This window comes from Sceloporus occidentalis, unplaced genomic scaffold (assembly GCF_023333645.1).
Source record: "Sceloporus occidentalis isolate IW3139 unplaced genomic scaffold, rSceOcc1.0.p SCAF_2, whole genome shotgun sequence".
Taxonomy (NCBI): Eukaryota; Metazoa; Chordata; class Lepidosauria; order Squamata; family Phrynosomatidae; genus Sceloporus; species Sceloporus occidentalis.
Window position 1 is genome coordinate 204994611 of NW_028316982.1, and position 23799 is coordinate 205018409.

The 23799-nt window shown below is 40.4% G+C and overlaps 1 protein-coding gene across 2 annotated transcripts in view; it reads right to left on the bottom strand.

Moving 5' to 3' along the window:
• EVA1C (eva-1 homolog C) overlaps positions 1-17967 on the bottom strand; it is a 57550-nt gene extending 39583 nt beyond the window's left edge. For both annotated transcript variants that reach the window (XM_089512097.1, XM_089512096.1), the window contains exon 1: positions 17720-17967. In XM_089512097.1, coding sequence (XP_089368223.1) covers positions 17720-17897 — 178 coding nt within the window. In that variant the 5' untranslated portion in view covers positions 17898-17967. The remainder of the gene's footprint in view (positions 1-17719) is intronic.
• Positions 17968-23799: the final 5832 nt, after the last annotated feature.

The following is a 23799-nucleotide window of genomic DNA, read 5'->3' on the forward strand; positions in this document are numbered from 1 at the left end:
AGAAATAGGTGTATCACAAAATTTGATAGTCCTGATGCCTAATCTGTATTCAGGACAAGAGGCTACTGTCAGTGTCAGGACAGAATATGGAGAAATAGAATGGTTTCCAATTGGAAATGGGGTCAAGCAAGGCTGTAGTCTATCACCCTGTCTATTTAATTTGCATGCCAAAAACATCATACGAACGGATTAGATGCAGAGGAGGGAGGCATGAAAATTGGAGGAAGGAACACAATTCCAGGTAGAACTATAACACGCACACCAATTCACTCCGCTATTTTGTAGTTACAATGATTTCATGTCTACTCTGGCTAGAACATATATTTCTTGGCATTGTAGCTGATATTCAGCTATATTATGCCAACTTCCTCATGACTGATAATTTTACTGCTTCTATTCCAAAAGACTTTCCTTTTCCTACTACCAGTCATTGGTCTGAACAGGGAATGGTGACTCTCCTCCCCTATCATTTCAGGGTGGGGTTCCTTTCCTCAGTTCCCTTGCTGATTTCTGCATATATTGGGTGCATCTATTGGGAAGAATAATGCCTGGAAGGGTCTGTTATCATACCTAACACTTGGCTGGATGCAAAACTGTAATGCATTTCTCACTGTTTCACATTTCTGGATTTAAAAAAAAAAAAAACTAAATAGAGATTCTGTTTCAATTATAAGCTTTCTATTGCTGGGTGCAATTAACAAAAAGAAATAAAAAGAGTAGCTGATAAACTAAAAACATTTTCTTTCTTGCAAATTATCTGCCACTGTTCTTTATTCACTAGAGTAGGATGGAGAATCTTTGGGCGTCCAGATGTTCTTAAACTACAGTTCCCATATCCCTGATCATTGCCCTTGCTGGCTAAGTCTTATGGGAGTTGGGATCCAAGAACATCTGGAGGGCCAGAAGTTTCCAAGCTTTGAGTTTTAATACAAAGGTAGGCAAATTGGTGTCCCACAAATGTTTTTGAATACAGGTCTGATCAGCCCCAGCCAACATGACCAATGGCTAGGGATTCTGGGAGTTGCAGCCCATAAAAGTAGGAAGGAACCAGCTTGCTTACTTCTGCTTTAATAGAAAAAGGAGCTCAAAAGGTCCACATCAACATTTCAAGCCTTATTATTTTAAGAAAAGTACAATTATCTGATTAGCTTCCCTTCCCTGGCTTTCCATCAGGTAGCCTTTCTTATGTTCCCCATTCTTTCTATCCCACAACCATAGCTAGTGAGCCAAGTACAGGCACAAAAGCTAATTCTTATCTCCTCTCTCTCTCTCTTTCTGTTTTCACTGTGGATTGTAAACATTACTCAAATTCTTGCAGCGTGGGTTGGCAATGCACATTCTCACAGTGGCAACCGGAGGGGCAGCATTGCCACGTAGGGGGGAAAACTCACACACAATAGTCTTCTTTTCAGATACAGGCATTTTGCCAGTAGTTGGCATTCTCTTAACCCCTTGTGATGAGGAGATAGACGCTCACTTTGAAAGTCTAGCTTTCAACGGCAATCGGTAGAATGCTCACGTCTCAAATATCTGTTCCTGGGCTGAGTAGCATCCAGTTTTTTAAAAAAAGTTTTATTGCTCAGTTCCGAATCAAGGGCCATGGTCTAGAAAAGAATGATCCACATGTGGCCATGATCCAATAAAGCATGCATGTGAGTGTGCACACATGCATACATACACATTAAAGCTTTGTGCAAGGCCTCTTGCTACAGCAGCTTTTACTAATGAAGAGACAAGCAGTTGTTCACATTTACTGGCTGAGTGGCTTCTTTCTTCAAGTATAGAAACTCCTGTGTTAAAAAAAAACATTTTAAAAGCTGGAGAAGCATGGGATTGTAGCCTACAGTGTATAATTGGTTTTAAGCACCATATTTTTGTTTGTCAGATATAACAGGCTTTGTGAGTAAAGTGTTAATGCTACCTCCAAAAACTCTCACTTCCAAAGTCAAGTGCACACATAAGTGATATAATTTTACTGACCTAAAAATAACACTGAATCACACCACTACTGAAACTGAACCAATTCTCTTTGCTTAGGTTGGGAGTGCAGGGTTGGATTCAAACCTGGTCATGTTTATGACTAAATTCAGTTAAATCAGTATTACTTGATGTCTTGACTAAACTAACTTCATTTCAGTGTCTACCCTCAGTTTGACTGAGGATGTACATTACAGAAATAATGTAGTTTGACACCACTTTAACAGCTGTGGCTCCATCCTACAGAATCCTGGGAATCCTAAAGAGGAACCAGCACTCTTTAGCAGAGAAAGCTAAAGACCTTGTAAAACTACAAATCCCAGGATTCCATAAAATGGAGATACAGCACTTAAAGTATCAGACTGCATTATTTCTACAGTGTAAATGCACCCTGAGTCTGGTTCTAATAGTATGCTATTAAGGAATAAAGATGAACTATAGTATGTTATAAATAATACATGATAAGATTATTTTTTCCTACTGTGTAAAAATCAGCATGAAAAATATTTTAGTTCATATATATTAGTTTCAACTCAACATTAAAGCCTAGCACATTCTATAAGCCAACTGTTGTAATGGCAAAGAACTCCTGTCATTTTCAAAGGGGCATCCTAGTATTGCTAGGTTAGAGATTTTCAACTTTGAGTTCCGAGGGGAATTTTAGACTTCAAGGCCCAGAAGCCCCAGCTAGCATGAGCAATGATCAGGGATTGCGGGACTTGTTATTGAACTTCATCTGAGTTTAGGAACCACTGCCGCTATTTTTGTTTATGTTGATTTTGTCAGGCTGGTATTTGTTTCTAAAATACTCCTTAAAGCTTTCAGAGTCAGTCCTAACAAATAGTTAGACTAGGACACTGGGAGGCTAGGGTTCAAATCCTTGCTCAACCATGGAAACCCATCGGGTGATTTTAGATAAGTCACACTCTCTCAGAGGTAATCAAGGGCAACCCCCAAACAAATCTACAAAGTAAACTGCATGATAGGTTTGCCTTAGGGTTGCCATAAGTCAGAAATGACTTGAAAACACACAACAACAATGTCAGGGATGATGGGAGTTGTAGCTCTTCACCTCTGGCTCGAACTCACCACCTTGTTACGCACCGGCGCTGACCAGTTTTGGCCAGTGGTTAAAGCTTTGCTCTAAAGCAGCAGAGTTACAGAGAATAGGCTGAAGACTCTGACAAACTCTCCAAGCCTTCTCACTCTTGCTTCCACAGAAGTCTTCCCACTTCTTCAGGATCCAGCTGGCTCTTGTATCTTCACCCAAGACACCAGACAACTCAGTAGTCTTATATAAAAGATCTACTTTATTCTACTATATACAGCTCCAAAACTATCCAACACAACTCCAATATAACAATACTCCTCACTACTACTATCCACTGCTACTACCCACAAAATACATTGGGATTCATAGTCATTATTATAGCCATTGGAAAACATCACCCACTCTTGTCAGTTTCCACCCAGTGGGCGTGTACATCCATTTTCATTGGCTCTCTTGGTTCATCCCATAATTAATGATTTCATCATCTCACCTTGTCCACTTTAACAATTCTCAGGTGTGTTCAATTAGCCACTTTGCATTTCTTTCCTTGGCATTTAGGACTTGCTAATTACATTACCTTTTACACCTGTGTGGCTCCTAATTGCTTTTGCTGAGTCATCCTGACTCTCACATACATGTTTTATTTCTTTGACTGTATATCCCATGTTGCATTTTCCTTAACAGCAGTATCCTAGCCACACTTCCTTGGAAGTAAAGCCAACAGATTTCAATGGTGCATATTTCCAAGTCTGTAGAATTACAACTCAGTAAAGGACTCTGGGCTTTTTTTCCCTTTTCATTACTTGAAAGTACTTGGGGCTTACTTCTAACACTTTATGGTTAGGTATACAATTGCTTCTTAGTGAATAACACTGATGTCACCTAACCTTCTCCTGTTAAAATAAGCATGTTGAGGATCTGAGAAAGAGAAAGGGCCTGATATTCTTTGAAATGGCAGGAACTACAGCAAAAATATTCAAATGGTTCAATTGAATGGAGTAGCTATTCCGGAACTGGTATTCTAATCACAAACTATATCAAAGTGTCTTGTGTTGTATGTCTTCCTCAACAATATGAACTGCATCTCCTCCTAGGTCACCAAGAAACAGGATGTTCTCTTTTTAACACATGAACAATTTTCAGTTCCAGGTTAAAGGCCAAATTTAGCACACAACTAAAGAAAAGAATTTGAGTAACAGCATAATCCTATACCCATAACTAAATCCTGCAAAGTTAGTCAGGCTTACATCCAGCTGTGTATGTACAGGTTTGCAGCCTAAAATGTGTTTCATAAAGCTGCCACAGTAGGCAGAGAAATTATTACAGAAAAGCCTCAGAATGGTGGTGATGTTGTGCATTGGGCAGATTAGATCAGAGAGTTCAGCACTGAGTCTGTGGAGATAAATGATGCTAAAACCACACAGAGCAGAAAAATCAATGACCCAGGAAAGTATGCCACCTGATAATCTTAATATGAAAGCTAAAGATCTATGCAGAGTGAAAGGGCTTAAGTAAGTTCCTTTCCAACTCCATGTCCACCATTAATCTCTCATTATTGGATCCTATTACATAAAACAGTTCCATAACTTCTTGGCTCTTTGGGTGTTTTTTATTCCAACATTTCATTCCATTTCTTTACTTCTTTTCCTAAGCAAAAGTTAATTGTAGCAACCTTTGCTGTTGTATCAAGTTCTGCACTCTTACTTTACTAGAAAACCCATGTATAAAGAGGAAGGAACGAAGCAGAAGAAAATAGGGAGAGAGAGAAAGTTATTCTAGCATGATGTAACTCACTTATGTCTTTCTTGCAAACAAATTTGTTTGTATTAGACTGAAGGAGTGACCTGTCTCTTTATAAGTATTTGCTTTCACAAAATTCAACCAACCTTATGAAAATGTATCCCTCAGCTACTGAACAAGGAAGAGAACTCTTGAGGCAGTACGTATGAATCAGTAATTTTGCTTGTAATTATTTAACAGGAGTACAGTATCAGTTTTAGACAAGCAGAAGAGTCAAAAGACAAAGGATGGCCTTTATTCCTGCCACCCACCATTTTGCATTTTAAGCATGCTGTGCTTGTTGAGGGCCATCAAGTGTCTATTATAAAGGTTATTTCTTGCTGAGCTCCACCAATTTTGGCACTGTTTTTCATGCAAAGTAATCTGCACCAAGTTACTGTAAGTTGATGCTGCCTTACATGAGAAAAGCACAGGTGGAGCTTGTGATAAGGTCTGGCACTTTTACTAGTTCCTAGTGGCAAATGTTTGGATCTGGAGACTTTCCATTTACAAAATGGTCCTTTCAGCAAATTTCTCATGCCAGAACCTGATGGTGGATGCAGACTTTTCACAGATTTTATTACTTTTTCATATGATTCTGCATTCCATATATTCTTCAAAAATGTCTATACATTTTTATTATTGCAAATAATTTCATTTTATCTATAAATGGTATTAAGTGAAAGCCATCTGTCACAGAATATTTTGCACTGTGCATCCTCTAGCATGGATTAGAAGACCTCCAAGATATCTTCCAGCTCTTATGAATCTATGACATACCAACTCCATTTATAAATTACCATATAATACTGGAAGAAAAATTGATATTATTTGCTATCCCTACCCCACCCCACCCTACCCTACCCTGACAGTCTGAACAACTGTTGTTTCAAGGATCTGCATAATTTCAAAATGGCTTATTCCACAGTTCTCAAAATGCTTAGTCCAGTATAAGTCCACTGATGTATGCAAGATTGCAATAGGATATAAAATAAGTAGCCTATGATGACAGCCAGACAGTCCTATATCCAATTTACACTTTCTGGAGCAGGGAGGTAGGGTCACTTTAAGCATTTTGCATGGGGTGAGCACCATGCTGGGGTTAGCATGATGTAATTGTAGCTATACCCATGTAGCAAATTTATTATTATTATTATTATTATTATTATTATTATTATTATTATTATTAACCTTTATTTATAAAGCGCTGTAAATTTACACAGCACTGTACATACAATCTTTTTAATTGGACAGTTCCCTGCCCTCAGGCTTACAATCTAAAAAGACAATCTAAAAATCACTTGTAACTTCAGTCAGAATCCTATGCTTGGTCAGTTGACAATCCTACTACTAATTAGGATAAAACATAGAATCATTACCCCTGCAAAACAGAGGATGCAAGTTAAAAACTGCTACTGAAGTCACAGAAGAGCCCCAGATGTGCCACATGTATATTTTACTTACACCTCCACTGCCATAACAATTCTATTAAATTAATAAAAATAGCAATAACTTGATCTTAATTATGGGACCACTGCAGCCCATTCATGCTGGTCATTGGTTGCCTTCAACAGGAAGAGCTACAATAGCTGTTCATGCTCAAAATGAGACTTTGTCTAGGTGCCAATCGGGCTTATTCTTTTGGATCCAATCTAACTTCTTGGCTCCCCTTAGTGGCTATTTACAGCTCACTGTATAGACTTTGCTGCAGCATTAGTAAGTTTATGTGTGTATGGATTCACTGGCATCCCAACAGGGTTCAAATTCTTCTACCAGGAGGTTCTGAATTCTACACTTATGCCTCGTTATTGTTGGGTCTAGTCCTGTTGTCTGCTCTATGGAATTAGCTACTGCACTGTGTGTGTACAGGGTAGGGAAATATGGAAGTGGTACTCCCACTATTATTGCTTCATGCTAGCTGTACACAGACAGACACAATGGTTTGAGTGTTGGATTATAACACTGGAGACCAGTCTCAGGGGAAGGCAATGACAAGCCTCCTCTGACCAAACCTTGCCAAGAAAACCCCATGATATTTGCCTAAGGGTCATCATAAGTCAGAAATGACTTGAAGGCACACAACAACAACAGCAACAAATATATAGAAGTTATAGTAAGTGGCATTGTATCTTGTATTTGGTTCTGGAATTGCTGGAATTGCTAGAGATGTTGCAGGAGTGTCAGTGCAATGTATCAGTGCAATGACATATTTCTTGGCCCCTTATGATAACATTGAGTTTACAGCTCATAGAACATATATCTGGACAACATGATGAGAGGGCTGGTTCTAATGCTGTTGTTGTTCAACATACTGGGACCACAGGTTTGTCTCGTGGAAAGGTTAAATTCAACTAATTTCAATAGGAATTGCTTCTCTGCAAGTGTACTTAGAAGTATAGCATAAGCACTTCAAAACTTATTTAAAACAACGAAAACAGAGAAACTTGGCATCTGTTTCTGAATACTTACTCTGGTACCCCATCTACATTGCCAAAAACTGACTCCTGTAGTGTTTGCCAGCACAGAACCAGGGTTATTATACATCAAGCTGCAGCCAATAATCTCCATTTTGAAATTATGTCAGACTGAATAGAGAAATGCAGGCTAGATTGTTATACATACTCATGTGAAGGCCTGGTGGAAAAGAACAGCAATTTTTTTTGTTTGTTTGTTTTTGGTTTCTCAGGATTTTCACTCTATTGAGAGTTTTTCAGTTTTTCAATTCTAAAAAAAATATATCTGATTAAGCTTAATTTTTACTTTTGCAATTAATGAAATACATTTTGCGACAAAACTTTACTAACTCTGTGCCAGGAACACCATTAAAATGAAGAGGTATATGTATGATTTGCAATGTCCAGAATTAGAAAATTCCACTATTATTGTGAAAGGTACACAGCAATAATGGGAATAGTGGGTCCTTCCAGATCTTGCTGAAGTGCAGCTCCAAGCATTTCTCACCACTGTGTATGCAGGCAAGGGCTGCTGGGAGTTGTAATACAACAACATCTGGAGGGCCACATGATTTCAACTCTTGTTACAGATATATACTACATTCAAATTCAAGGTGCATTTCTTTACCTAATGTGTGTTGCCATCTTCAGAAGAGACACATGCAAGATGGCCTTCATTGTTTGTAATTATACCATGCCATTGAAGAATTCAATATCTGTTTCAATATCGATGTAAAGTTTATAAGATTGTCATTGCATGAAACTGTTTCGGTCCAAATAATAGACTTTATTTAGTTTATTCCAAAATGTGTGACTTCTCTTTTTATTGTTCTCCTAATTCTCAGATGGCAAAAACTAAGATATGTGTGTGCTTAGATAGCACAGGATGCAGCAGTTTGCAGCTTTCTCTTTCAAATAGAATATTTATAATTTCTACAAAATTAAAGCTTTTATATTTTGACATTTTATATAGATGCAAAAATTTTAATTATGTGTTGAGTTATGTCTGGAGCATTTTATGATATTAAAGCCAAAAAATAAGTTTAGGGTTTTTATAAAATCAAGTATTTCACATATAATATTTCAGTTTTTCCCCAAACTGGAAAAAATCATGGCTTCAAAATACCCAAAGTACAGCTGCCCCTTGTATAAAGGGGAGGGGGAATCCTAGACTGAATCAGGTAGGAGATAACTATGACACTGTACTGTTGTACACTGTGGTGTTGGATTTATTACTTTGCAACACAGGTATTGGATTCTAAAGGCTGAAACTGGCTGTGCTTAAGGAATGCCCCTGAAGGAGATCATAATCTGAAGTTTTAATTCATTTGGGGCTACTAAAGAGTACTTCCATGCATACAGAGCAGGGGTAAGATTCATGCAGCCTTCCAGATGTTGTCAAACTGCAGCTTCCAACATTCCTCAGTAGACAGCTATGCAGTCTGGGGAGTTGCAGTCCAGTATCATCTGAAGGACTATGTAATTCTCATCCCTGGCCCAGTAGCAGCTGATGGCTCCCATGTCTGTGGGGCAATCAATTTGCTATAGGGTTGAGGCTGAACTATCCAAGGTGCTGAATCCTAACCCCCTCCAAATAGGTTCAGCATCTTGGAAAGCTCACATAAAGTATGGATTAAGAGCCAGAGTAGATTCACTAACCCTCTCGCATGCTAACACCAGCTACTACTCTCTTGACCTCCACTGTGCCACAGAGGCTTTCTTCCTCTAATTTTCCCCTGAATGTGGCACAGTTCACAACATGTTTCCATTGTGTTAGAACAGCTGCACTGCCCAAAACCTCCCATGTATTTGCTGTGGTGCAGAGAGGCCATCATAGTCAAGAAGAAGGTGTGTGCTTACTATCAAACTCACACAGGAACTGCACTGGTGATGGTACAACCACAAAATATCCATACACACACATGAATGAAAATTATCAAGACCTATCATCTAGTAGATGTAGAAGTGCTTTGTGACACATTGTCACACACTATTCTGTTTTATAGGATGATACCAAAGACTCTATTACACAATACACATGGCCCTTAAAGGAAAGGCATTAGGAAAAAGACCCTAGGTTAAAAAATGTCTGAACAAGCAAAACCAAATAATCAACCAAACTCTCAGGATGCTGATTCAGATGCTCCCTAATTTGCTTGAAAACCTGGCAGAAATGCTGTTGTCTTAGGAAGTCAGAGTCAGATTTTAAGAAATGGGTTCCGTGGCTCAACTGCATAATGCATCAAACTAGTATTAGTATTTAAGCTACACATGAGTGTACTGAAAAGCTTTCATCACAGGGCTAGGTTAATTTAATAGAATGAAAGAAGCTGTTATGTCAGATCACTGCACATTTGCCTGGAATGTTGGCATAATGTTGGTAGGATAAGCATGTTGTGATCTTAGGGAATTCTTGGTATACGGCAACATCCTGTAATAGGTTTTAGAACAAGACAGCATATGATCCTGAACTTTAAAAATACTTAAAATCACACCAGTCTGCTAAATCATGAAATGAAGCTTAATACAGATATAATGTATTTTTACAACAAGTTTAAGTCATGCACAGCTCCTAAGCATTTTTATAAAGTGATGGGGTATTCATCTCTCTCTCTCTCTCTCTCTGGCTTTGCTTCGCGAACGAAGATTCAGGAAGGACTCATCCCGCGCTTTGTACAAGCACATTGGTGACTAAAAAGGCCAATTCGGGATAAACAGGTCTGGTTGCAGAAAGCACAGCAGAAAGTCTCCTTGGGTAATATTTCCAGGTTGCGGTTCTTTCTGCGTTGTCATTTCTCTTCGAGGCTCATTCGGCGTGAGCTTTCGAAGAAGGCTGCAGCGTCATGGATAGTGTGTCTCCATGCCTCCCGATTCGAGGCCAGGGAGGACCATTGTTGGTGATCTATCTGGCCAAGCCTGAGATGTTGTTTCAGGGAGTCCTTGTATCTCTTCTTTGGGGCACCCCTCTTACGCTGACCCTTGGCGAGTTCACCGTAGAATACTATTTTGGGGAGGCGATGGTCCTTCATCCTAGAAACGTGTCCTGCCCAGCACAGCTGCGTCCTCAATAGCATGGCCTCAATGCTGGTGATCCCTGCTTGCTCGAGGACAGCAACATTTGTCACATAGTCAGTCCAGTGTATATTTAGAATTGTGCATAAACAGCGCTGATGAAAGCGTTCGAGGAGTCGTAGGTGTTGGCGATAGGTGACCCATGTTTCAGACCCATAGAGGAGAATAGACAGTACAATGGCTCTATACACACTGATTTTTGTGCTTCGCCTCAAGTGTTTGTTACTCCAGACTCTTTTGTGAAGCCTTCCGAATGCACTATATGCCTTTGCCAGTCTGTGATCGATCTCTTTATCAATCTTGGCATCTGAGGAGATGATGCTTCCGAAGTAGGTGAACTGCTGGACGGACTTAAGCACAGATGTGCCTACAGTGATGTGGGGATGGTAGTGTTCTTCCTGTGGTGCAGGCTGGTAGAGAACTTCCGTTTTCTTCAGACTGACTTCCAGTCCAAAGAGTTCTGCAGCTGTAGCAAAACAAGATGTTAGGCATTGCAGAGCTGCTTCCATATGGGCAACGAGGGCAGCATCATCAGCAAAAAGCAGCTCACGGACTAGATAGTTTAGAGTCTTAGTGCGGGCCCTCAGGCGGCTTAAGTTAAACAGGCTACCATCAGTACGGTAGCATATGTAAATGCCGTCTTCTTCTTTGAGAACTGCCATAGCCCTTTGGAGCATCATGCTGAAGAAGATTGTATATAAAGTTGGAGCAAGAACACAACCTTGTTTTACACCATTAGTTATTAGAAAGGGCTCCGAGAGAGCATCGCCATATCTGACTTGACCTTGCTGGCCTTCATGTAGTAGGATGATCATTTTGAGGAATTTGGGGGGCATCCTAGTCGTTCCAGGATCTGCCACAGACCTTTTCTACTCACAGTGTCGAAGGCTTTGGTGAGGTCGACAAATGTTACATAGAGTCCTTTGTTCTGCTCTCTACATTTCTCTTGCAGTTGTCTGAGGGCAAATACCATGTCTGTAGTGCTCCTATTAGCTCTGAAGCCACATTGGCTTTTGGGAAGAAGTTCTTCTGCAATGGCAGGAACTAATCTGTTCAGCAGTATCCTTGCGAGGATTTTTCCAGCAATGGAGAGCAGTGTTATACCTCGGTAGTTCGAGCAATCCGATTTTGCTCCTTTTTTCTTGTACAGGGTGATGATGGCATCTCAGAGATCTGATGGCAGTTCGCCTTTTTCCCAGCAACTCACAAGGAGTTTGTGGAGCTTAGCATGGAGTGCATGACCTCCATGTTTCCAAGCTTCAGGTGGAATTCCATCAATCCCGGCAGCCTTGCCGTTTTTCATCTGTTGTATGGCCTTAACGGTTTCTTCCAAAGTGGGAGCTATGTCCAATTCTTTCTTCATCGGTTGTTGTTTCAACTGTTGAATAGCTGAATCTTGGACTACTCAGTTGGCACTAAAGAGGCTTTGGAAGTGTTCAGCCCATCAGTCCAGAATGGAAGCTTTATCTGTGATTAGTGTTTGACCATCTGAACTGTATAGGGAGCTTTGGGTCTGATATGTAGGTCCAAACACTGCTTTAAGAGCTTCGTAAAATCCTCTGGAATCACCCAGATCTGCACAACGTTGTGTCTTTTCTGCTAAATTGATCCACCACTTGTTCTGAATGTCTCTGAGTTTGTGTTGGAGTTGACTACATACGAGGCGAAAGGCTGCTTTTCTTACATGGCAGGATGGCTGGGCGAGGTGTGCCTGGTGAGCAGTTCTCTTCTTTGCCAACAGCTCCTGGATCTCTTGGTTGTTTTCATCAAACCAGTCTTGGTTTTTCTTGAGGGAGAACCCTAAGGATTCTTCCGCAGATTGCAGGATGCTGTTTTTGATATGTTGCCAAAGCGCTGTAGGAGAAGAGTCTATAGGGTAGTCTTCAAGTTTTGTTTGCAGATTTGCCTGAAAGTTGTCTCTCATGGCAGCTTGTTGAAGATTGTTGACTTGGAGTCTCCTCTTTAGGATGCCACCACTCTTAGGTTTAAACTTAAAATGAAGATTTAGTTTACATCTTACGAGGTGATGATCTGTTTGACATTCTGCACTGGGCATCACTCGGGTATGACGGACATCGCGAATATTTCTCTGGCGCACTAGGATGTAGTCAATGAGGTGCCAGTGTTTGGATCTGGGGTGCATCCAGGTTGTCTTCAGGCTGTCTTTCTGCTGAAAGATGGTGTTTGTAATAGTCAGCTGCTGTTCTGCACAAAATTCTAGCAAGAGACATCCGTTATCATTACAGTTTCCAACACCATGCTTGCCTAAAACACCTTTCCAGGCTTCGAAGTTCTTTCCTACTCTGGCATTGAAGTCACCAAGGATAATGATTTTGTCTTCTGCAGGGACTTTTTGTATAAGGTGGCGTAGGTCTGAGTAGAATGTGTCTTTCTCTGCAGGGTCAGCTTGCATAGTTGGGGCATATATACTGAAGAGAACAACATGTGGGAGGCGTAAGGAGATAATGCGATCAGAGTGTCCTGTTGGCAAGGTTTCGAGTTTGGAGGTGATGGCGTTTTTGATCATGAAGCCTACACCTGAAAGATGTTTTTCAGTTTTGGGTTTGCCAGACCAATAGAGTGTGTAGCCGGCACCGTGTTCTTTAAGGTTGCCTTCCTCGTGGAGACGGACTTCACTAAGAGCAGCGATGTCGATGTTAAGTCGTGACAATTCATGGGCTATTAGAGCAGAACGACGCTCAGGATGGGGTATTCATAGTAACCATATTAATATGTATTATGTGTTTTAACAGTTTACCCTGCATTAATTTCTGTCAGGTGTACTTGAAGTTTCATTGCTAGTTTAGATTGCAAAAGTTTAATGCCAGCAGGCAAATGTAAGCTTGCATCTTGCTGGGGAATACCAAACATATCATTAAATGCTAATGGGCAAGCCATCAAGCTTCTGGGTGATTTCAAAACCACAATTAAGCAAATGATTAAGAAAACAACCATAACCACTTCTGGGGAAAATAAAAAGCAACACAGTGCTTTTAGAACATCTAAAGAAATGGGCTGCATTTTATGAACACTTATGCCAATGAAAAGTTGTCAGTCTTTAAAGTTATTTTGTTATTTTCTATCATATTTCATCATATCATTATAGAGTGTTTCCCAAATTGACCAGGGAAGGAACCAATATGACCTGTGCTACTAAAAAACATTTCATTTGTGAACCAGATTTTCCAGTAACATTTCTATTCCTCTTGTTAGCCTATTGGCATATTAATTAAACAACCCACCTTGAATCCCATTGTTGGAAAAAGGTGGGATATAAATCCTTGACATAAATAAAACTTTCCAACAACTAATACAGAACTGGATAGAAGTTTTTAGATTGGCAAGGATATGGCCAAGGAAGGAGGTATTTTCAAGTTGTGTGGGATCAGTTTGGTGGGAAAATGGCCCACAACCCCCCATATAATCCTCTGTCAGCAGTGTATTCATAGAATAATAGAATCTTAGAGTTGGAAGAGACCGCACGGGCCATCCAGTCCAATCCCCTGCCATGCAGGAAATCCAAATCAAAGCATCCCCAGCAGATGGCAATCTAGCCTCTGCTTAAAGACCTCCAAGGAAGGAGACTCCACTACACTCCGAGGGAGTTTGTTCCACTGTCGAACAGCCCTGACTGTCAGGAAGTTCCTCCTAATGTTGAGGTGGAATCTCCTTTCCTGGAGCTTGCATCCATTGCTCCGGGTCCTGTTCTCTGGAGCAGCAGAAAACAAGCTTGCTCCCTCCTCAATATGACATCCCTTAAAATATTTAAACAGGGCTATCATATCACCTCTTAACCTTCTCTTCTCCAGGCTAAACATCCCCAGCTCCCTGAGTCGTACCTCATAGGACATAGTTTCCAGACCTTTCACCATTTTAGTCGCCCTCCTCTGGACACGCTCCAGTTTCTCAATGTCCTTTTTGAATTGTGGTGCCCAGAACTGGACACAATATTCCAGGTGGGGCCTGACCAGAGCAGAATACAGTGGCACTACTACCTCTCTTGATCTAGACACTATACTTTTATTGATGCAGCCTAAAATTGCATTGGCCTTTTTAGCTGCCGCATCTTTATTAATTATAATGAGCAGTATATTAAGAATGACGAGAAAACATTACAGTGGTCCCTCCACATTTGCTGGGCTTAGGGTTGAAAGACCCCTCATGAATGTAGACAAACCGCAAATTAAAAAAACCCTATTCTTTTTACCTAAGAGAACACCACTCTAAGAATCTCCAGGTCCTCCAGTGCAAGTCTATGGTCAACATCTGCCAAAAGCTGGTCATAAAATCATTCTGGAGGATGTACAAATACCTAGAGAAATGTTTTCTCTAGGAATTTCTAGGTTCTGTAGCACAAGTCTATGGTCAATCTCCAGCAGAATTGCGCTGGAGGACCTGGAGTCATAGACCAAGTCTATGAAAGGTTGTGTTACAACTTCTACACAGGTCAAAGATGCTACAAGATCCTTTTGAATACTGATATTCTATGCCCTGCTTCTGGGCTATCCATAGACAACTGATTTCCCTCTGGGTGAAAATAATGCTGCTTTAGAGAGACTTTTAGTTCGATCAAGCTTAGCTTTTATGTTTTTATGTTGTTGGAATACAGCTCCTATGAGTGTCAATCCACATGGCCAATGGTGAAAAAAGCCAGACTAGAGTCCATCAGTATTTGGAAGACCACATGTTCTCAATGCTATGCCATCTCACTTAGGAATGCATAATAACTATTACATGCCACATCCACTTTCATTGATGGTATATTCTAGTCTAGCCACATACTTGCACCCACTTGTAGTAACTTAATTCTGGGCTAGAACACAACAACAATTTAAATACATGTATTAATAAAAAACAATTTCCGAAATCCTCTGCTCCCAAGCATTTTAGATAAGGGAGATTCAACCTGTATCTAATCATGGGATGAACAGATCAACAGAGTGCGATACAGGCTTTCCTTCACAAAATATACCCGTCCCATACTAATGTATTAGAGTTGTTATCATTAATAATAATCAGTATAATTAATAATAATAATCAGTAAGTTAAGTGCCCAGAAATGTGAGTTAACAACAACAACAAATAATTATATAATATTAATAATACAGTGGGCCCTTGGTTTGGTTCCAGCACCTGCTGTGGATACCAAAATCTGTGGGTGCTCTCAAGTCTCATAAAATGGTGTCCCTTATATACAATGGTGAAATCAAGCTTTGATATTGGAATACACACACACACACACACACACACACACACAGTCAGCCCTCTGTAACCACAGATTTTTTTATCCACAGATTCAAGCATTCATGACTTGAAATATTTTTAAAATATATAAATTCCAAATAGCAAACCTTGATTTTGCCATTTTATATAAGGGACATACTTTTGCTATGCCACTGTATTTAATGGGATTTGAGAATCCACAGATTTTGTTATCCATGGGATGTCCTGGAATCAAACTTCAGCAGATACCAAGGGCTCACTATATATGTGTGTGTGTGTGTGTGTGTGTGTGTGTTCCAACCTGTAGATGCTTGAATCTGTTGCTAAAGAATCTGTGGATAAGGAAGGGCAACTGTATTTTATTATTATTATTATTATTATTAGATAGTATCATAGAATCATAGAATAGTAGAGTTGGAAGAGACCGCAAGGGCCATCCAGTCCAACCCCCTGCCATGCAGGAGATCTAAATCAAAGCAAAAATGTTCAAGTCCAGTAAAATACAAAGGTGGAGTAAAAGGCTGTCCCTTATATAAAATGGTGAAATCAAGCTTTGCTATCGGAATTTTATATATATATATATATATATATATAAAATTTTCAAGATGTAGATCCTTGAATCTGTGGATAAGGAAGGCCAATAATAATAATAATTATAATAAGATGCTGAAGTCCAGTTAAATACAGTGGTGAAGTACAAGGGTGCCCCTTATATAAAATGGTGAAATTAAGCTTTGCTATTTAAATATATACCTTCCATCCCTTTGTAGGTTGGTAAAATGAATACTAAGAATGGGAAGGGCAGCTATGAAAAAGATACTGAAGAGCAAAGCCATACAACTGAACAGTAAAGTCAGAATCGTTCAGGGCAATACATTCCCAATTACCATGTACAGATGCAAGAGCTGGACAGTGAAAGAAACAGACCGAAAGAAAATCAGCTCATTTGAAATGTGCGGCTGGAGAAGAGGACTTAGCATACCATGAAACAAATGGGTCCTTGAACAGATCTGACCAGGGCTCTCCTTGGAAGCAAAGATGATCAAGTTGAGACTCTCATACTTTGGCCACATATTGAGAAAGCATGGATCACTAGAAAAAACAATAATGCTAGGAAAGGTAGAATGTAGAAGAAAGAGAAGAAGACCACAAACCAGATGGAGAGACTCAAACAGGGGCATTGTGGGTAAGGGCTTACAGGATCTGGGCAGGGCAGCAGAGGATAGGGATTCTTGGAGATGTCTTATTCACAGGTTACCGGTGTGAACAGAAGAATTTGTCATCTTAGCACCTTATACTATCATATCCTTGCAGGGAGTTTTTGGTGGAACTATTTATTAACATTTTTTATTCCCTAATATCTATTTATTACCATTTCGTATTTATTTAAAATGGTTCAGTTATATTTAGAATTGGTTAAGATTGTTTCGTACTCTCTCGTTAGTCAATAGCAATTGTACTTAGTGACATATAGTGCACCTATTCTTTTGGTCTTTTTGCCTAGTTACTGTGTAAGCCTCTGGTTGTGCTAGTTTCCTCCACAGGGTGGCCATGAGTCTTGAGAGCAGCTAACAACAACAACAACAACAACAACAACAACAACATGAGTCCCCAGCTTGTTGGGGGCAATTGGCTTACAGATTGTAAACCGCAATTGGAAATGCTATTGGTGTTGGTAGGATGAGCATGTTGTGATCTTAGAGAATGCTTGGTATACTGCAACATCCTGGAACAGGTTTGAGAACTAGAGAGCATATGATCCTAAACTATAAAAATACTGAAAATCACACCAGGCTGCTAAACCATGAAATGAAGCTTAATACAGATATAATGTATTTTTTATGTCAAGTTTTGAAGTCAGGCAAGTTTGTAAGTCTTTTCAAACCGTGGATGCTTGGATCTGTGGATAAGGAGAGCCACAGATATTATTATTATTATTATTATTATTATTATTATTATTATTTCCATCATTATATCCATCATTATTATTATTATTATTATTATTATTATTATCATTATTGGAGCAAAGAGGAGTGGGTGGCCTTTCCTCCTCTTCCTGAGCCAGGAGAGAACAGGGAAGGTGCCCCACTTTTGCCCAGGTGCAGAAGCAGCAGGAGCCTCCCCCGCCCTGACAGCTGCCCAGAGGGCTTCCCCTCGGACTCACCTGCAAAGTCAGCCAGGGCCAGGGTCCCTTGCGGGCGGAGCAGGAGCAGGAGCAGCCCCAGGGCCACCTGGCGCCGGGGGAGAGGATGCTCCTGCTCCTGCTGCTGCTGCTGCTGATGATGATGGTGGTGGTGGTGGTGGTGGTGGTGGTGCTGGCCAGCCTGCCTTGCCCTCCCCATCCTCTCTGCCCACTAGTCCAGTCACATGGCAGTGCCAGACCCCCAGCCCAAAGAGGCTCTCTCTGCCCAACTCTGGAGCCGACTAGGCGGCTGAGCCAAAGGGAAAGGAGGAGAGGAGGGGAGGGGAGAAAAAGGCTAAGGAAAGGGGAGGGATCCCGACTGGAAACTGGTCCAGCTCAGCCAAGCCTCTCCCTTCCCTCCTGCCAGAGAGAGAGAGAGAGAGAGAGAGAGAGAGGGAGGCAGAAGGGAGGGAGGGAGGCAGGGCGCCTTCTTCTGTGCTCGGAAGGATTGGGGGGGGGGGGGAAGGGCCCTTCAACAAATGTGCCCTCTTCGCAGGGCACTGAAATGCACTGACCACAGGGCACTGTGCCTTGTTCTAATTGAGTGCCTTGTTCACAGTGGACTTAAATGCACCTGAGGAAGTAGACTCAAGTCTAGGAAAGCTCATGCTGCCCCTTTCTTTCTTTCACTTAGTCTCAAAGGTGCTACAAGATGTGGCTTGTGTTACTGGCAAGAAACACCGAACACAAGAGACCGCAAGAGAAAGAATATTTAATTCGCAGATGATATTTCACTCCTCTTCCAATGCTCAGGAAGAGCCAAAAATGCCCCACTGTCATCATGATGCTGGAGGGGCTGCAAAAAGACTGGCTCCTAGCCCCATATAGAATAGAATGACTTAAATTAAAATCACATATATATATATATATATATATATATATATACACACACACACACACACACACACACACACACACTAGCAATAGGTAGTAGATTTCTATGCCAATTATCACTGCACTTAAGCAGTCCCTAAGCTGTTTACAATGTGAAAAAAATCTAGGGGTAACTATTAGCCCTATAGCAAATCCAATAACATCCAAACAATGCTACCTTTGTTGAATCAACCAAAATGCACAATGACATGTTGCAAGCTTTCGAAGTCACACTGGCTTCTTCATCAGGCAAACGGGAGAAAGAAATGGAAGATGTTAGTCATAGGCCTGCATTTTTCCGTTTCTGGTCTTAGTTCAGATGGTAGGGAGGGCTAACTACAGGCTGGCACCTACCCCTTTTTTGCCCATGTGGTCACTGGGAGATTTTCACAATCAAGGAAATTTAATGTCCATTTGCAATTCAGAGAAGATGTTTCCCTGGAATCCAGCAGGTCTCCTTCCTTTGTGAAGCCACAGGCCCCTATGTAGGTAGAGAACAGTGGAATTCACAACGTGCAATAAGCCAATTGCCCCCAACAGGCTGGGTCCTCAGATCGCCCTTATCACCAAACCATCCATTTTTGCCCTGCCCTTTCATTACTCCATTTGTATACCAAAGACAACATGCCTCTGAAACTTGGATCCAAAACACATTGCAAAAATAATCCAGTTTGAGACCACTTTAACTGCCCTGGCTCAGTGCTGAGGAATACTGGGAACTGTATTTTTATGATAGCACCAGAGCTCCAGAAGGCTAAATGTCTCATATAATTATAATTCCTAGGATTCCCTAGCACTGAGCCAGGGCAGTTAAAGTGGTCTCAAAGTGGATTATTTCTGCAGTCTGTTTTGGCTGCTGCAAGAACTGAAATGGCTGTCCACTGGAAGTGTTTGGTGGCCTGGGCTCTCACCCTCACCCTCTGGAAGCAGCACAGCCAAGATGTCCCCTGTAACACAGTGAACACATTAGTGCCATTTGCTGTTAATGCTCTGTATGTGCTTCAATGGCTTTAAAGTGAAGATGCAGAAGTGTCTAACATTTCAGCCAGAAGGTACATGACAGGACTAAGGCTGCATCCTGTACACATTTACCTGCCAATGAGCCATGTTTAGTTCAACAGGACATACTTCCAAATACAGTACAACCCCCATATCCATGGATTCAGTGTCTGCGGATTTACTTATCCATGTCTGAAAAACAAAGTTTTTGCTAGGGATTTCTAGGGCCTCCAGTGCAGTTCCATGGGCCTAGAAATGCCTACAGTTAGTCTTAAAGGTGCTACAAGATCTCTCTACATACTGAAAACAATAGGGTTCCCTGTTATCCACAGGGGGGTCATGTAACATAACGGGTCATAGTGTAAATGTGTGAAGGGTTGCCCTGTAAGTGGTGGATAAAGGCACATGAAATATTTTTTCTACAGATGCAACTCAATAAAGGAAGCGCATGCCTTGTACACTCTTAGAAATGGGGCTGTGTTGATTCATTTGTTACATTTACATCCTTCCTTTCTATGGATAATGTAATGTAAAAGTTTATTTGGTCATTGACCAGCAAATAAGTTCAGAGGCAGTGTACTTGGTTTATTATTTATTTATTTAAATAATGTATATCCCATTTTGAATCTGTAGATGTCAGAGCGGCTTACAATAAAATCAGTTTAAAATAATAAATAATAACAATAGTTTTAAAAGATTAAAATATAGGGGGCTTTTTTCCAATTAAAAGCAGATGATTTAAAACGGGCTAAAACTATTTTTAAAAGTGCAGCCATAAGACACTGGATAAAATCACTTAGACCTAATTTTTTTTAAAAGCCAAGTTTTGAATTGGTTCCAAAATGATCCCAATGTTGGTGCCAATTGGGTCTCAAAGGGGAAGGTATTCCACAATTGGGGTGCCACTACAGAGAAGGCCCTCTCCCATGGCCTCCCACAATGTATTTTTCTTGCAGGTGGAACACAGAGGAGGGCCCCTCTAATAGATCTCAATTCTCACTCAAGCATATATATAGAGAGAGATCCTTCCTCAAGTATTGTGTTCCGGAGCCACCTCAAATTTAGACCAGAAATATATTGGAATCTGGTATAATTCCTTCAGAGCTGGCATTATATGGTGTCTTACTGGAATCCCAGTGAGCAGTCTAGTTAACTGCATTTTGCACTAGCTCCAGTTTCTGAGTCACCTTCAAGGGAAGCCCCAAGTAGAGTGCATTGCAGCAGTCTAATCAGGATGTTATCAGTGCATGGACTATGGTGGCTAAGATATCAGGAAGGATTGTAGCTGATGGACCAGTTGGGTCAATTTTTCCGCACATGAACCTCGCAACAAACCTGTGATACCTTAGGCTAAGAAAGTGTAATTGTCCCAGGATCATCCATTGAGTGTCATTGCTTAGTGAGGAGTCTCCTGTCAAGTTATGAATTTCATAGGATTTTCTTAGGCATGGAATATTGAGAGGTGGTTTGCCATTGCTTTCCTCTGAACATAGTCTACAAGACATACCTCAGCTTCTATACAGTGTGACCTCACTATACCGTGTGACTGTGGATGGCAAGCCCCATTGTCCCAAATGGTGGCGCATGCACACGGGTGAGCTAGCGTTCATGTGCATGTCGTACCACAATTAGTGACAAGGGGACTTGAGGTCCTGCGTTTTTCATATCTGTGGGTGGTCTGGAATGGATCCCCTGCGGATATAAATGTCTGACTGTACTTTAATTAACATAAAATTAGCTTACTTGCTAATTAGCTTACTTGCTGTTCACCGCTATGATCTTTGGAATAGCGGTATATAAATAAATAAAACAAAAAGTTTTCCTATTTCGGATTTTTTTAAAAAAATTAAGTGAGAAAATATAATTAATCACTAAGCAATTAACTTAAAGAACTCACTTCAGCTATAATTACCTTTCCTGACAAAATACAATGCAGTTTGCTGTTCTCTTCCCAAGTCCTCCTATGAATTGAATGTCAACCTGTTCAACCCTGAAATGGAGAGCTGTTTGTAAACCAAATGTTCTTGTAATATTTCAGTGTTCATGAAAAATGCTGTATTTCCTAGCCCGCTTAAAAACACCTTTTAGATCTTCTTCTCAAATCATGTAAATATCTGTGTAGAGTTGAACAGAATAAAGATGTTAAAAAGCCATGTTGATCTTGCCAAACTTCTTAGTAGCTGCAGAAAAAGAAGAAGCCTTCTTCCCTAAGGAAGGGTGACACCACTGCTCCCCAAACATACGCTTTTTGGCAGTAAAGCGCTGTGGCATTCACCTTCATCCCTTTAAAATGCTGAAGAAATGGGGTGAGACTCAATGGAAGGAGAAAGGAAAGGCCCTACTTTATTTTAAATTAAAATTAAAATTTTATTTGTTAAAAAATAATTAAAATGTATTATTTTAAAACTTTCTTTAAAAACGTCACAATTTAGTAAATTTTCACTTTAATTTAATTTACACGAAACTATGTGTATGACATTGCAATTAAAAGTATCATTTTATTTTTGCTAGTTGTTTATGTCATAGCTCTTACTATCACATTCAGTGATATATGGGAATTATGATTTATGAGTAACATCAGGACAAAAAAGCTTACTAAGGATTCTGGATGGTGTGGTATGTGAAAAGGTCAAGGGGGGGGGGCGGGTGGAGTGACACCATGAGTTACCGCACTGGGTGATGCCAGTCCTAGTGACACCACTGACAGTGAGGCCCATGTCTAGTATATAATTCTTCTCCTTCCATTCTTTTCCCCATGAATAAGTGACATGACTGGCTTTCCAGAAAACCTAGGAAACAATGGAAGTGCTAAGCAGCATGCTGCTTCCTGTGGCACAGTTTTCTTCATGCATGGAGCCTGGAACAGAACAGAATTAGTGAAAAGGGGCAACCAAGCCCATGAATTAGAAGTTTCACTATTGCCTATGATTACAGCCAAATCCACATGGCCAGTTGCCATGACTGTAAATTTACTGTTAGCTAAGAATCACCATGGCATTACCTTTCCACAGTGTTGGGATTGCATGCTCCTGTGAGGCAAGAGCTATGCTGATGGTACCAGTGCTGGTAGTAGGGTCTCCCATGTCTGATAAGCATTTGCTGAAGAGCCAGAATAAATGTGCCAAACAGCTACTGGGCAGCAGCAGGAGGTGAGAGGGTGACACTGGTCTAGCATCTCTCAGAGACAATGGCAATGCCACCATAGTAGTCATAGTCTCTAGAAATCATTTGTACAGAAGTGTTGGTTTTTTAAATGTGTGTTTTGCAGTCAATGTTTACTTTTAGTATGTTCTGTAAACAAATTGTCAAAGGGTAAAATGTAGCTTGTGCCCCCCCCCCCCCCTTGTGATTCACACACCTTTTAGGGGGAAATATCTTTCACGTTCACTCTGTAAGGAAAACCAGAAGGCAATCCTCCTGACTAGTGTCAACAATTCAGAATTCAGTGTCTAGGGACTGGTATCTTATTTGCTGAGTTCACTTTCTTTTCCTGAGAAAACAGAAGCAGAACATAGAGCAGTTTCAGCATAGCAGCAATGCACATAGCAACTGTTTAAAAATGTTCATAAGGAGACTTCATGTCATTTTGGCACTGGATGAAAAACTTTCCAGTTTCCCAGCATTTTTAATCTGTTTTAGTGATATGTTTATTTTAATATTTGTGGCTGTGTTTCTAACTTGCTTTATATTTTTATTGTCATTTTTATTGTTATTGAACATTAAACTATTTTGTTACATCTTGTGAGACATTCCAAGAATAGACCAGCCTATAAAAACAGCACATAAATGAAGAAAATAGATAGCATTTTCATAATAAATCTTCTTTAGTTATCTTTATCTTCTTTAGTTTCCCATCGAGTTTCTGTCTTCCTGTTAAAAACACTGAAATGAAATTGATGTTGCCAGTTGTATAATAGGAAGGCAATAGTTTGGAAAAACAGGAGCAACCTGAAATTCTCAGTAGATGGTAGTTTATTAGTTAGAAGTTTACAACTGGTACGGCATGGTAATAAGAGCCAGCATGTGTAGTGGTTTGAGCATTGGACCATGACTCTGGAGACCACCCTACTTGGCCACTGAAACCCACTGGGGGACCTTGAGCAAGTTACACTCTCTCAGCCTCAGAAAGATAAAGGCAAACCTGCTCTGAACAAATTTTGCCAAGAGAACCCTCTGACAGATTAAAGGGA